Source organism: Chaetomium fimeti (assembly GCF_033439085.1).
Source record: "Chaetomium fimeti strain CBS 168.71 chromosome Unknown B0H64scaffold_5, whole genome shotgun sequence".
NCBI lineage: Eukaryota > Fungi > Ascomycota > Sordariomycetes > Sordariales > Chaetomiaceae > Chaetomium > Chaetomium fimeti.
The window spans coordinates 2077586-2091773 of record NW_026944333.1 but is presented as its reverse complement, the minus strand read 5'-3'; the positions used below and the strand labels follow the sequence as shown (position 1 = coordinate 2091773).

Below are 14188 nucleotides of genomic sequence, written 5' to 3'. Positions count from 1 at the left end.
CCTGTTTCTGTCGTAGAACCTCTTCATCCTGGTTCGTACGAACTCGAGTTCTTCCTTGAGCATCGCATGCAGCGAGCTCATTTTGTCGGCTTTGACTGCCGCTCTGGGCACCGAGACTTCGGGCCCTTGTCGCAAATCTGCTTCGTAGCCGTAATTCGCGAAGAATGGTGTGACCTTCGTGGTCTCCGTGACGGTGGTGTTGTAGGCGAGTTGTGCCGTTGGCAACAGCTCGACCCAATCATCCTGCTGGAAGTTGACGTACAACCGTAGGTATTGTTCAACGATCTGGTTGAGTCGTTCCGTCTGTCCGTCCGTTTGTGGGTGATAAGCAGTCGAAAGCTTACTCTTCGTACCCAGCTTCGTCATCAGAGCTTGCCAAAACTTTGATGCGAACTTCGTGTCTCTGTCTGTGATCCATTCTTCCGGCCATCCGTGGACCGAGGTGATGTTGCGATAGATCACGTCTGCGAGTTGTTCTGCTGACCATGTCTCCTTGTAAGGGAGGAAGTAACTCCACTTGGTGAGTCTGTCCACCATTGTGAGGATGCTGTCGTATTCCACTCCCGTTACTGAGTCCTTGGAGACTGGCAGTTTGGTGATGAAGTCCATCGTCACCGAGCTCCATGGTCGTTCTGCGACTGGCAATGGTTGCAACAGCCCATATGGCTTGTGTCGTCCTGGTTTGCTTCGTCCGCAGAGGTCGCATTCTGCTAGGACTGCTTCTGTCGCCTGCTTGATTCCTGGGAAGTCGTAATTCTGCTTGACTTTTGCAATTGTTTTGCTGATTCCCATGTGCCCTCCGAGTCTCGACTCGTGGATCTTTCGAATGAGCTCCTTTTGGTCACCAAGCCTGACGTAGGCCTTGTCGTGGTACCAGAGTCTCGTTCCATCAAGTCGCAATCCCGCGATCTTGGATTCTGACTTTTCTTGCCATGCATCGCGCTCGTCGTCCGCGATGACTCCTTGGAAATCTTGTTCCAATCGTTGTTCCCTGAAGGCCGCACAGCATTCTACAAACGGTTGCAGAGGCCTAGCTTCGGGATCTTCCGACTGTCGCTGAAGTGCTGCGATCTCGTAGTCTTCAGTCGGTTGGGAAGCGTGCCGTAGCGATCCGTCTGTCTGTTGATGTAGCAATGGTGGCGAGGCTTCAGATGTGTTGTCGTGGTGATCCGCTCTCCTACTCAAGGCGTCCGCTCGTGCGTTCTCTGAGCCTTTCTTGTAGTGGATCGTGAAGTTGAATTCGGACAGAAATTCTGCCCACCGAGTTTGTCGTCCGTTCAGTACCTTCGTGGTGGTGAAGTATCGTAAGTTCTTGTGGTCCGTGTACACCTGGACTTCGTGTGTCGTGCCGCTGAGGTATGGTCTCCATTCCTGAAATGCTTCGATGATTGCGAGAAGCTCCTTGTCGTGGATCGGGTAATTGAGCCTTGGTCCTTCGAGTTTCTTGGAGAAGAACGCAACTGGATGAAGCTTGCCGTCCTTGTCCCTCTGACCAAGTTGTCCTCCGATCGCGAAGTCCGAAGCATCAGCCTCGACTTCGAAAGGTGTATTTGGGTCAGGCAGCATGAGCACTGGATCGGCGATGATTGCGTCGCGGATCCGTTGAAAGGCTTCCTCGTGCTCCTGCTTCCATTGGAATGTGGCATCCTTCTTCGTAAGCTCGTGTAGAGGTCTCGCGATATCGCCAAAGTTCTTGATGAACATCCTGACAAAGTTGGCGAATCCGATAAATCCCCTAACCTCTGTGGCGTTTGTTGGTGTCGGCCACGTCCTGACAGCTTCCAGTTTCTCGGGTTCGATCTTGACCCATCCTGGGGAGATTTCGTAACCCAGAAACACTGTCTTCTTGACATGAAACTCGCTCTTGTCCTTGTTGACTGACAACTTGTGTTTGTGCAGTGCATCCAGCACCTGCTGCACATGTTTCTTGTGTTCTTCGAGTGTCTTGGAGTAGATGAGAATGTCATCCAAGTAACAGACTGCAAACTTATCGAGGCAATGTCGAATTGCGTGGTCGATAGCGGCTTGAAACGTCGCTGGTGCGTTGGTCAACCCGAACGGCATGACGAGGTACTCGTAGTGCCCGTAGGGTGTCCGAAAAGCCGTTTTCCATTCGTCTCCCTTCTTGATGCGGATGTGGGCGTACGCTGTCGGAAGGTCGAGTCGTGTGAAGTGTTGTGCCCCTGACAGCTGATCTCGGAGCCTCGAGATCAGTGGCAGTGGGTAGCGGTTCTTCACCGTCTCGTTGTTCAACTGTCGGTAGTCCACACACATCCTGAGCTTCCCATCCTTCTTTGGAACGAAGAGGACCGGATAGCCCGCCGGAGATGTCGATGGTCTGATGTGTCCTATCTCGAGGTTCTTTTCGAGATAGCTCCTCAACTCTGCATCTTGCTTCTCGTTGGTGTGGTACACCTTGAAAAATTTCAACTGGGCTCCTTCCTTGAGTCTGATCTCGTGATCCCAAGGTCCGTGGTCTGGTAGCCCTGCAAGATGTTTTGCCGTGAACGCCGGGTGTCCCTTGTAATCGTCTGGGATCTGTCCCGTTTTCGCGTTCTTCGCCGTACCTTCGTAGTACGCGAACTTGCTGTTCCCAGGTTCGATGCTTGCTGCTTCGAGTTCCCTGACTTCTTCTGCTGCCAGCTCGATGCTTGCCGCTTCGAGCTGGTTGACCCATTGTTCATGTTTGAGCATTCCGTGCTCGTCGACTGAGACGACGGCGATGGTTCGTTCCTCCCGTGCCTGCTTCTTTCGTCGTGTGCCGCTTCTTCCGGACTCCAGAGTGCGTGGTTCTGCACTGGCTGCTTCCTGCGGTGGGCCCGTAGAGGGGGTTCGTTCTGACCCGCTGCTCTCCCGTGGCTCCTGTTCTGCGCGTTCTCCCATCAAGCTGGTCGGATGCTCCCGCTGTTCCCGCGGTCGCAGATGGCCATCTCCCTTCCAACTGATGTCTGGGTCGTAATTCTCATGCCATGGGCGTCCGAGAATCATGTCTTTCTCTGGTCCCATGTTCACGATATCGAATACCACTTGGGTGGTTTTTCCTTCCACCTCGATGTCGAGTGGTTCTGTTTCTCGTCGTACCCATTGCGTGTCGAATGGTCCTTTGACGACGTGTGGTTGCTTCTTGATCCTCCATGGGATCCTGAGTTGATTCACAAATGCGGGCGAGATGAGATCCATCTGCGCTCCACCGTCCACTAACGCGAGGGCTTCGAATTTCCCCCATCGCGCTGTGATCCAGAGCCTGTTGTCTGGGTTGGTGCTTCGTACAGCAGCTACTTCGTGTTCGTCTGCTGGGAGGTCGTTGTAAGGCTTTTGCTTGCGCCAGTTCTTCCTGTACTGCGCAGCCTGTCTCCGTTGTTGTGGAGTTAGAGATTTCCGGGCCCCCCGAAGGGCCCTGAGCCGTTTCCCAAGCTCTCGTGGTGTTTCAAGGCGTCCCTGTCCGCACCTTGGCTTGCGGCGTCAATCGTCTGGTGTTCTTGGAGCCATTGGGCCACCCACGCCTCGGCTGGGCGCCTCTCGTTCCTTCGGGACGCTCTTGTCCTCTGGTGTGGCTTCCTCTGGGATTGTTGCTCCATATATCCCCAGATTTTCTCGTCGGCGTGTGATAGGCAGTCTGCGCTTCGGCATTCGTCGACTCCTACGCCTGTTAGACAGCGTCGAGGCCAGGCCGCCTTGGGCTTAACCCTTAGCCTGCCCTCATGAGTGCGTTGTGTGTCCCACAACATGCTTGCGGGAGCGTCGCCGCTGTCGTATACCCATCTGATGGGTAGGGGTTGCATCCCCTTTTCTTCCCTCATGGGCCAGAAACTGTTGCGAAATTTGTCTTGGAAATGGTACCGACATTCGTGCGCGATGCACTGAAACCAGGGCAGGTAGATGTGGTTCTCTTTTCGTGGGTCCACCCGCTCGTGGTCTTCTGATAACAACTGGAATCCCTCCGTGTTGTTCTCGCCCCGGAAACCCCACCATTCGAGGTCGGAGGTTTGTCGCCCGGCGCGCACGATGTGCTGATGTCGAGTCCAGTATTCTTCCCAGCTCTGCTGTTTTCTTCCTTTCGCCGCATTCTGTTCCTGTGCGTAGTCGAAAAGTTGCTCGGGGTATCGCACTCCGTTCTCGCATTCTTCCGCCTCCTTGGTGGGTCCATCCCACGGTGTGTGATGCGGAAGTGCCTGGCGGATGTCGTCCTGCAAGGCCTGTGCTTCCCTTAGTGTCTTTTCGACGTGATCCCCGGCCCTGTTGTTGGCCTCGGTGATCTCTTGGACTCGTCCTCTGGCGAAGTCGAGTTCCGCGCAAAGTCGTCCGTACTGGTCGTTTCTTTCTTGGAGAAGCTGCTCGAGTTCTTCTTTCTCTCTCGACAACTCCTCGATCCTTTGCCGTTGGCTTAGGACCCTCTGTTGCAGGAAAGTGAGGTTCGGGCTGACTCCTCCTTCACCCTCATGGGTTCGCCATTGCCCGTCCTCTTGCTGAACCAGGGTGATGCCCCAGTCCTCAGCGACTTGTCGGATGTGCCGCGGGGGAGCCAGTTCTCCCTCGTCATCCGTTTCGATGAAAGCATGGTGGGCGGTGTCGTTTCCCTCCTGGTGGACGCTGCTCATCAGGTCTCCTTGATCCGAGTCGGTGAGTTCATCGTCCTGCTCGATGACTCGGTCAATGTCGATTTCGAGGTCGTCCTGCGTGTAGCTGGCGGCTGCGACCTCCAGAAATCGGGTTCTTCTTCCGACCGTGTCTTGGTCGATGGTGGCGGCTTCCTTCCCTGGAACCGGTCTCCACTCTTTCTTGCTGCGGCAGTCACGTTTGAAGTGACCCTTCCTCCCGCAGTTGTAACAGGTGATGCCTGATTTGTCCTTGGCACCATCCCTCCTTCCTGCCCATTGTGCTTGGGCAGCGCTGACGTCCATGGGTCCCGAGTGCGTACCGTATGACGTGCTCTGGTGCTGGCGTTTCTTTTTGTCGTTGGGCTTGTGGTAGCCTGCGGATCGCTGAATCTCGCTGCCCTTCTTCTGTTGTTTGCGGGCGAACTGTCGGTCGTCAATCTTGACAGCCATGGCGATGTACTCGTCGAGTGTGTCGGGTCGGCTCTCCTTGTAGAGCTCGTCCTTGACCTCCTCCTTCAGCCCTCCGTAGAACAGGTGCATCAGCCCCTCGTCGTCTATCTCTGCCTTCATGGAGTCTTGTCGGAAAATCGTGGCGTAGGCGGTGGCTGACCTAGTCTGCTTCAGCCGTCCTAGCCGTTCCTGGGCGTGCAACTTCTCGTCCTTGTCACCGAACACCTTCTGAATCTCACTCTCGAACTCGGAGTAGTTCTCGAAGACCTTTTTGGTGAAGGGTTTGTGGATTGCTCCGCCGAGGAAATCACTCAGTGTTCCCGTGAACCACTTGAGTGCCTTGTCCTTGAGTCGGGTGGCGGCGTATCTGGTCTTGGACTCCTCGGTGGCGAACTGGTGCGAGTTGTGGTCGAGGTAGTTCCGCATCGCCGTGATCCAACCTGGCAAGGCTTCCTGGTCGCCCCCGTACTTCTCGGGTTGCTCCAATTTGACCTTCGTCTTGGCCGGGTCCTTGGTGTGGACCTCGGTCGCCGCAAGTCGGGCTGCCAATGCCGCGTTGCTGGCCTTGGTCTTCGCAAGCTCTTCTTCAGTTTCATCGAGTCGTTCGGTGACTCTCTGAAGCGCGGCCGTGATCTGGCCCGGCGTCGGTTGAGTTGCCATGTCGTTTTACCTTCGAGCCTGAACTGTAACAGATCAAAGGGAGTTAGCAACGTGTGACGAACCTGTCTCTGGACCCGTCCTGTTAGGGTTCAGTATCGGTCGAAGGTATCCTCTCAAGGGTGCTTAGGTTCGGTGCAGCCAAAGGGTGCACAACAAAGACTTGTCTCAACAGTAGGCTCTCGAGCTTGTAGCGAACTGTAGTTGTGATTGCTAACTGGAGAACTCCCAGAGCTCTCCAGAACGAGTGACTATATACTATCTAATTCCTGAGCTCTAGACAGCTCTCGAGAGCCCTCTAGAGCTCGCCGCTCTTGATAGCTCTCGAGAGCCCATGAGAGCAGCTCCTGACTGGCCGCCCCCTTTCCTGGCTCCCGGGTGTTCCATAGAGCACCCTGTGATTGGTTCGTTAAACGACTGGCTCGGGGCGTCCCGCGCCTCGGGGGTCCCACTTGTGGGCATATTCGTGACAATCAGCATCTTCTTCAGTAATTCTCCAAAGAGTTCAGTTTCTAGTTCTTCAGTCAGAGACCCCTGACACTTAAGGTATTGGTCTATATTATAAACTTTCAATTTTTTTACTATATTAACGGGTCCTACCGGATGTTATTTCAATTTTGTTATATTTATAATAGTAGTGGTTGGGGCTTTATACGTTGTTGAAATCTGGTGTTTTTCAGGGTTATGTATGGTGCGGAGAAGGCGAAAAGTAGGGGGGGGCGCCAAGTAGGGGTCCCGACTTATTGTAGCCTTTAGCCTTTTGGCTACCATCTGAATACCTTAATGTTTCGTAGGTTTGGACTAAGTGAATGAGCAATTACCTCGCTTTCGATCTCACAATCTTTGTACCGAAGATCTCTTTCTTTGAGAACACTATCGATTAGGTCTGCTCTTCCTTCCTACAGCAGTTCCTTCCTCCGAACCTTCCCATCGCCATTCACACTGGGTAGCTTCTGTTTGTTTTCAAACCAGGAGTTTATCATTGATCCAAGAGCAGGTTTCAAGCCTGACGCAAACCTCTTTCCGTAAGATACACTTTGAATTTCCCAACAGTGACCGATTTCCCACACTTCTCCCGGTCGCTCTACCCATTCCTTCATTTCGCACACCGTCGTTATTCTCGCGCAACAGCGACACGGAAGTCTGAAAAGCTTCTCAGTTACGCAGCGGCTTCCACGTGTCGCTCATAATTTCTACACGGATCTACAGGTTGTACAAGATGTCGTCTACTCTAGACTCTAGCTCGACACCAATGGAGGATACACAGAAGGACACGCCAGTTGACAGCGGCGAGTCACGGATCGCCGATACGGAAAATGTGAAAGTGCAAGACGCCAAACCCAAGGAAGCCAAGAAGAAATCGAAGAAACGAAGCACTGCGGCGAAAAAACGCGGGACTGGATTCGAGGGTAAGTTCCATAACGGACCATGAGCCAGTTGATGGTTTTACTCCAGTCGCTGACATATTCCAGAGTTCTACTGCGACCCGCCCATGACGCCAGCCGAGCACAGCGAAGAGAAAGACATCATCTACCCGCCGCATCGCCCTTTCGTTGACCGCATCGAGGAATGCGTTCAGCGGTTCCGTGCCCGCCGCCGCATGAGTCCGGAGCGCGAAGTGCTATTTTCCAGATACCTCGTCCTCGGCGGTATCGATGCCACCATCAGACAATTTCAAGGCACCCGGAATATTGGCGATGATGTTCTCGCGGACTCGAGCAAGAGCGCTGTCCGAGAGATGACGGCCGACGACGTGATTCAGCGGGGAGCAGATGGAAACCGCAGCGTTCGGTTTTATAACCCGAACTACCCCGACCATTGGGACGTCGACTTCACTGGCGTCGCCGCGGGGTTTGTGTAAGTCCTACGCCGAGCACTTTGTGTCTGTTCGATGCCGACTATTGCTGACATGCCTAGATCTGAGCATCTCCCTCAGTTGGTAGGCGCTAAGACCGACCAGTTCCTCATGGGTGTTGATGTGGTCCTCAACTTTCTCAAGTACGTTGATCGTCATGACGTATGTCCCGAATATCGCGACGACGTTCGGAGAGCGCAGAAGGTTTGCATGAAGGCCCTCGAAGAGTTGCCAGCTACGACGAATCTGCTACGGTGGCTTCCGGGTCATTTCAACACCGCTCTCACGGTGTTGTATATCAAGCCAGAAGACGACGACTCCTCGAACTTCAGCGTCTCCTTAGACCAGCCGCTGCCTGATATCAAGTTCGCCAGAGCCAGCTTAGCCGCTACCCTGTCATGTTTGATGGGACCCGACCGTTTCCCAACCAATGCCGAGTGGTTTGTCACCGACAAGGACGAGCTAACCTTCGAGGTTCTCGAAATTGACCTCCCGAACAACGCCACTCGTGCAAAGTACAAGACCCTCAATCAACATCTCGTCAACTACCCCGATATCCATCCATGCGGCACCATCACCGCTCGCGCAGTCGTCATCCGCAACGGTTGGGACACCACGGGGGCCACCATCCCGCCCGACACGGGCAAGAAGTGCCAGTTCGTGTTGGAGGAGGGTGCCCTCCGCCTCCTGACGGTGGACATGAAGCTGACCATGGGCGTCTGCACGCTGAATGTCGGCCTCAAGTTCATCCACTACATCAAGGGGATCCTGCCGAGCTTTTACCTCTTTTTGCCGCAGGAGCTGATGTTCCAGTACAAGGAGCCGGTCCCGAACGACCGTCCTTCGAGGAGCGTCCATGACCCTGAAGATGACGGGGATGTCGTGGCTGGGAACCCGGCGGGCGACCTCGATGACTGAAAGACTGGGTGGTGGTTGGCAATTTTGGAGTTTTGGGGCGGTAGCCATGGGGTGGTAGGTGATATGATAGGCGCGGCTGGAGATTCCCTAGAGCTAGAGAGCTGGAGAAACGGGGTGCATTTGTGCTTCGCACGTATCATAAAGTTCCCTAACTTGCTTAATATCCTCAGCAGGCAGATATGTGGGGGTAACTGCACTTATAGGGTGCCATCGAGGTGACAACGCTGACATGATCCTTATCCTGACAATAACGAGCTAAAATATTCGTCAACACAGAGTGGGATGTCCCGCCCATCCATTCAACCAACATCCGAAAACACGGTATCCTACCCGCCAACCCAACGCCCATTAATTCCCACGCGCAAACAGCAAACACACATTCCCATCCAGCCGGAAGCATACACATCACCACGTGGCAGCGAAAGTCCACTGACCCCGGAGAAAAAGCCCATTTACCCCTCGCACCGTACTCCTCCCTACCCGCAACGGCTCCGCACCCCCGATCTAGTCATGGTTCTGCACCTTGTGATCCCCAGCCACAACCTGCGCGTAGCTCGGCGGCGGCGCGCCGCCGTCGCTCGGCCCGGCCTCCGCCGTCGTGCCCTGTTCCTGCGGCTGGTGCTGCTGCTGGTGGTGAGGTGCGGGAGCGCCCGTGGAGTGGTTGTTGTTGGTGTTGCTTGTGCCGTAGTTCATGTGGCCCTGGGGCTTGGGCGGCTGCGCTTGGGCGCCCTGCTGCGGCTGGTAGCCCTGCGGCGGCTGGCCGCCGTGCCCGCCGTTTCCGTTGACGAAGACGTAGATGCGCCCGTGCTCGGCGTCCTGCGGGACGCTCTCGTACTCGTAGTCGTATGGCGGCTCGGGGTACTTGGCGATGATGTACCAGGCGTGGAGGAGGCCGGGGATCTGCGGTGAGGGGATGGGGTGTTAGTGGTGACGGTGGTGGGGGAAGGTATTAGTCGGAGGAGGAGGGCAGAGAACGTACGTAACCGAGCATGAGGAGGAGGATGTTGATGATGGAGTCGGCGGAACACAGACCGCGCTTGACCCAGACTGTTTCGGATCACTTATTAGCTTGTGGTTCTTGACAGGCACTGAACGAACACCTATTCATAAGGCTGATGATGCATGTCGTGTGCTCCAGGCTGCGGGGTGCGGGGTGACGAACCAGGCAACGGCGGGAAGAGAACGGCTAGCAGCCCGAGGAAGATATCGTTGGAGCACATCGCGATTTGGGATCACTGTGAGTGGAAAACGACCGACCGAGAGAGAGTCGTGATTGTTGACGTGCAGGTGGAAGAGCGCAGGTTGGAATTGGCTGATGGGTGTTCTTGAGGTCGTGGAGCAATGATGCAAGAACGGGTCCTTGGAGTCACGCTCATCATTAGATTGGGTGGCGGTGCCAGGGGCTTGCCTCGAGCTTGCGTAATGTGGAAAGCGCCTTTCCCTTCTGGTTCTGGCGCCTTGGCAAGGCCTGGGCGTGTCCCGCTTTATCCTTCGGGTTAGGGTTAGACAAGGCGATACGCGGAAGGCGGTCGGAAGAACGGCGGCAGAATTTGTTGACCGCGCTCGCTGTTGCTGCACTTCAGCGTGGATGATGCTCGGGCCTCGCGCATGCAGCTGCAATTCGGTCTGGATGCTCGGTCGCCTGCCATCAAAAAAGCTGCCTACCTAATGATCAACTGGCCCTTTGGCCGCTTTCTTTCCAACCTTTTCGTTTGCATTCGTTAACCACTTTACCAACATCATGGATGATCTCGAATCTCTCGAACTGCTTTCCTTGGTGTCGAAAGTCACCTCGGAACTGCAGAACCATCTCGGCATCAATGAGAAGACACTTGCCGAGTTCGTCATCGCCCAACGCCTCGAATCCCCATCCTTCCGAGAGTTCAAGGCGAAACTCGCCGCGGCTGGCGCCGAGTTCCCCCCGAGTTTAATCGAGAGTATCGACCGCCTCGTCCAGGCAATGCACCCGAAATTCAAGGGGAAACAGAATGGGTCGGAATACGATGTCGATGAAAAGCCGGCGCGCTCGGCGGAGCAACAAACCAAAATGTTCAAAGGCCTCGCCATTCCCGACAAGGATGTGGAAGTTATCGATGATACACTGGCGTTGTTAGAGAGCTTGGAGCCGAAGAGAGCCGACAACGAACGACCACGAAAACGCAGTCGCACCCCAGACGACCACCGGGGCGATTTGAGGCGGAAACGTAAGGACAGATACCGGTCTAGGTCCAGGTCCAGATCAAAATCGCCGCCACGGGGTCGACGAAGAAAACGGCCGCTACGAGGATGAGGACGACTTCCGACGACCACCTCACCAAGAGCTGGACCAGTCACCGCAGATGAACAAGATCTATGATGGCCATGTCACAGGCATCAAGGACTTTGGTGCCTTTGTCAACCTTCATGGCGTGATGGGGAAAATGGATGGATTGGTCCACATATCGGCATTCGGGCAACGAGTGGACCACCCGTCGGACGTTGTTTCCAGAGGGCAGGATGTCAAGGTCAAGGTTGTCAAGATCGAGGGTAACAGGATAGGACTTTCGATGAAGGACGTTGATCAACAGACGGGCATGGACCTCGCCCCAGAAATGAGGTTGGGTTCTGGCGCCAACATGGAGGTTTTGGGTGGTCGCGGCAGAGCACCCGTCGACGTGGACAACGGAGCAAATGGTTCATTCCAGGCATCTGCGGTGGCCAGAAGCCAGAAGAAGAGGATGACTTCCCCGGAGAGGTGGGAAATACGGCAAATGATTGCCGCTGGAATTGTCAAGGCCTCGGACTACCCCAATTTGGAGGAGGATTACAACGCAACGCTCAGGGGGGATGGGCAGTTGGAGTTGGAGGAGGATATCGATATCGAGATCCGAGACGAAGAGCCCCCGTTCTTGGCTGGGCAGACGAAGCAGTCACTCGAGTTGTCACCCATTCGGGTAGTCAAGGCGCCAGACGGGTCGCTCAACCGTGCCGCCATGGCTGGAGCCAACCTGGCGAAGGAGAGAAAGGAATTGCGGCAACAAGAAAACGAGTCCCAGGAAGAGAAGACGAAGGTCGACTTATCGTCACAATGGCAGGACCCGATGGCCAACCCCGATACTCGGCAATTTGCTAGTGACCTTAGGAAACGGCCGCAGGCGACACAGTCGGCCTCGGACGCCGTACCGGAGTGGAGGAAGACCATTGCCAAGGACCAGGCTCTTGGGAAACGAACAAGCATGACAATCAAGGAACAGCGAGAGTCCCTGCCCGTCTATGCCTTCAGACAACAACTTATTCAAGCCGTCAGGGAGAACCAGATCATGATCGTGGTCGGCGAAACTGGCTCCGGCAAGACAACGCAGCTGACCCAATACCTTGCGGAAGCCGGGTTCACGAACAATGGCATGATCGGGTGCACGCAGCCTCGTCGTGTGGCTGCCGTCTCGGTTGCTAAGCGTGTTTCGGAAGAGGTTGGGTGCCAGCTCGGCCAGGAGGTTGGTTATACCATCAGATTCGAAGACGTCACCAGTCCGGCAACCAAAATCAAGTACATGACGGATGGAATGTAAGTGGTACCCCTTCTGGCGTTACCCGTCCCACTCCTAACTCGGCACAGGTTGCAACGTGAAATCCTCATGGATCCTGACCTCAAGAGGTACTCGGTCATTATGCTGGACGAAGCCCACGAACGGACAATCGCGACAGATGTCCTCTTCGCACTCCTGAAGAAGACGATCAAGAAACGAGACGACCTCAAAATCATCGTAACGAGTGCTACGTTGGATGCCGACAAGTTCAGCGAGTATTTCAACTCCTGTCCCATCTTCACCATCCCCGGACGAACCTTTCCGGTTGAAATCCTCTACTCGCGCGAACCGTAAGTCCAGCCCTCCTGCTTCCCCTGCTATTGGCGTACCGGCGACTGACTAACATCCGCAGGGAATCGGATTACCTCGATGCTGCGTTGACCACAGTGATGCAGATCCATCTAAGTGAGCCGATGGGCGACATTCTACTGTTTTTGACCGGGCAGGAAGAAATCGACACTGCCTGCGAGATCTTGTACGAGAGAATGAAGGCGCTTGGGGCAGGTGTCCCAGAGCTCATTATTCTCCCGGTTTATTCGGCACTTCCGAGTGAGATGCAGAGCAAGATATTCGAACCCGCGCCGCCCGGCAGCCGCAAAGTCGTCATCGCAACCAACATTGCCGAGACGTCGATTACCATCGATTTCATCTATTACGTTATCGACCCCGGCTTCGTGAAGCAGAATGCGTACGACCCGAAACTGGGGATGGACTCCCTGGTAGTTACCCCTGTTTCCCAGGCTCAGGCGAACCAGCGAGCGGGCAGAGCCGGACGGACAGGCCCGGGCAAGTGCTTCCGCTTGTACACGGAGGCCGCATACCAATCAGAAATGCTCCCGACAACCATTCCCGAGATCCAGCGGCAGAACCTGTCTACAACGATCCTCATGTTGAAGGCAATGGGCATCAACGACCTGCTCCGCTTCGACTTTATGGATGTAAGCCACTTCGGCCCCCAGATTACCTTCCTTTCTTGTTACTAACTATATCTTAGCCACCGCCCGTCAACACTATGCTTACGGCACTCGAAGAATTATATGCGTTAGGGGCCTTGGATGACGAAGGGCTACTAACTCGCCAGGGGAGAAAGATGGCCGATTTCCCCATGGAGCCGACGCTATCCAAGGTTCTGATTGCTTCTGTCGAGAAGGGCTGCTCAGACGAGATGGTGACCATCGTTTCCATGCTTAACCTCCTCCAAGTCTTTTACCGACCCAAGGAAAAGCAAAGCCAAGCGGACCAGAAAAAGGCAAAGTTCCACGACCCCTCGGGCGACCATCTCACGCTCCTGAACGTCTACACCTCGTGGAAGAACAATGGCTTCGCCAACGCATGGTGCTTTGAGAACTTTATCCAAGCTCGCTCGATGCGCCGCGCCAAAGATGTTCGCGATCAGATCGTCAAGATCATGGAACGCCACCGACACCCTATCATCAGCTGCGGACGTGACACCGATAAAATTCGGCGGTCGCTCTGCTCGGGCTTCTTCCGGAACACGGCCCGCAAGGACCCGCAAGAGGGTTACAAGACACTCATCGAGGGCACCCCGGTCTACCTGCACCCGAGCTCGGCGCTGTTTGGTAAGCAGGCCGAGTGGGTGGTTTACCATACCCTCGTGCTCACGACGCGCGAGTACATGCACTTCACGACCACCATCGAGCCGAAGTGGCTGTCGGATGAGGCGCCCACCTTCTTCAAGATCGCGCCGACGGATCGGTTGAGTAAGAGGAAGCAGGCCGAGAGGATCCAGCCGTTGTATAACAAGTATGCCACCGAGGACGACTGGCGGCTGAGCGCCCAGCGTAGGGCGGGGCGGTCTGGCGGCGGTGGTGGGACATGGGGCTGAACGGCCCTGGGTTGTGTCGATTGGTATATCTTGAGCGAGCGGGTAGCTTGTATATTCTGTTAGCGAAGTGGATGGGCTTGGGAGGAAAACAATAGATTTGTGATACCCTTTCTTCGAGCGGGTTTCAAGGTGGTTGTTGGTGCAAGGAGGCGAGACACCCACTCTCATTGGGCTGGGTGGCTGGGTTAAGCGCTGGTCACCCGCCAAGCTTCGCGAACCAACACGAACAGTGCCAAAGATGTTGAACCCCCCGGACCTCGACCAGACGGAATGAATTAACCTAGGTATTCTTTTTAAA

The 14188-nt window shown here is 55.1% G+C and overlaps 3 protein-coding genes across 3 annotated transcripts; 2 read left to right on the top strand and 1 right to left on the bottom strand.

The window, feature by feature from the left end:
* The first annotated feature begins 6700 nt into the window (after positions 1-6700).
* On the top strand, positions 6701-8572 carry B0H64DRAFT_188433 (Argonaute complex, subunit Arb1). Its single transcript, XM_062799016.1, has 3 exons — positions 6701-7114; positions 7178-7562; positions 7623-8572. The coding sequence occupies exons 1-3, from the start codon at positions 6925-6927 to the stop codon at positions 8476-8478; spliced, it is 1431 nt and encodes a 476-aa protein (XP_062657978.1). The 5' UTR covers positions 6701-6924; the 3' UTR covers positions 8479-8572.
* Positions 8573-8579: 7 nt separating this feature from the next.
* Positions 8580-9886, bottom strand: B0H64DRAFT_400757 (uncharacterized protein). The gene is made up of 3 exons (XM_062804096.1): positions 9641-9886; positions 9458-9525; positions 8580-9378 (listed from the first exon to the last, which is right to left on the bottom strand). Exons 1-3 carry the CDS (start codon positions 9696-9698, stop codon positions 8983-8985), a joined length of 522 nt encoding a protein of 173 aa, XP_062657977.1. The 5' UTR covers positions 9699-9886; the 3' UTR covers positions 8580-8982.
* A 179-nt stretch (positions 9887-10065) lies between these two features.
* On the top strand, positions 10066-14142 carry B0H64DRAFT_400756 (ATP-dependent RNA helicase DHX8). Its single transcript, XM_062804095.1, has 5 exons — positions 10066-10682; positions 10747-12022; positions 12074-12334; positions 12397-12982; positions 13039-14142. The coding sequence occupies exons 1-5, from the start codon at positions 10220-10222 to the stop codon at positions 13888-13890; spliced, it is 3438 nt and encodes a 1145-aa protein (XP_062657976.1). The 5' UTR covers positions 10066-10219; the 3' UTR covers positions 13891-14142.
* The last annotated feature ends 46 nt before the right edge of the window (positions 14143-14188 follow it).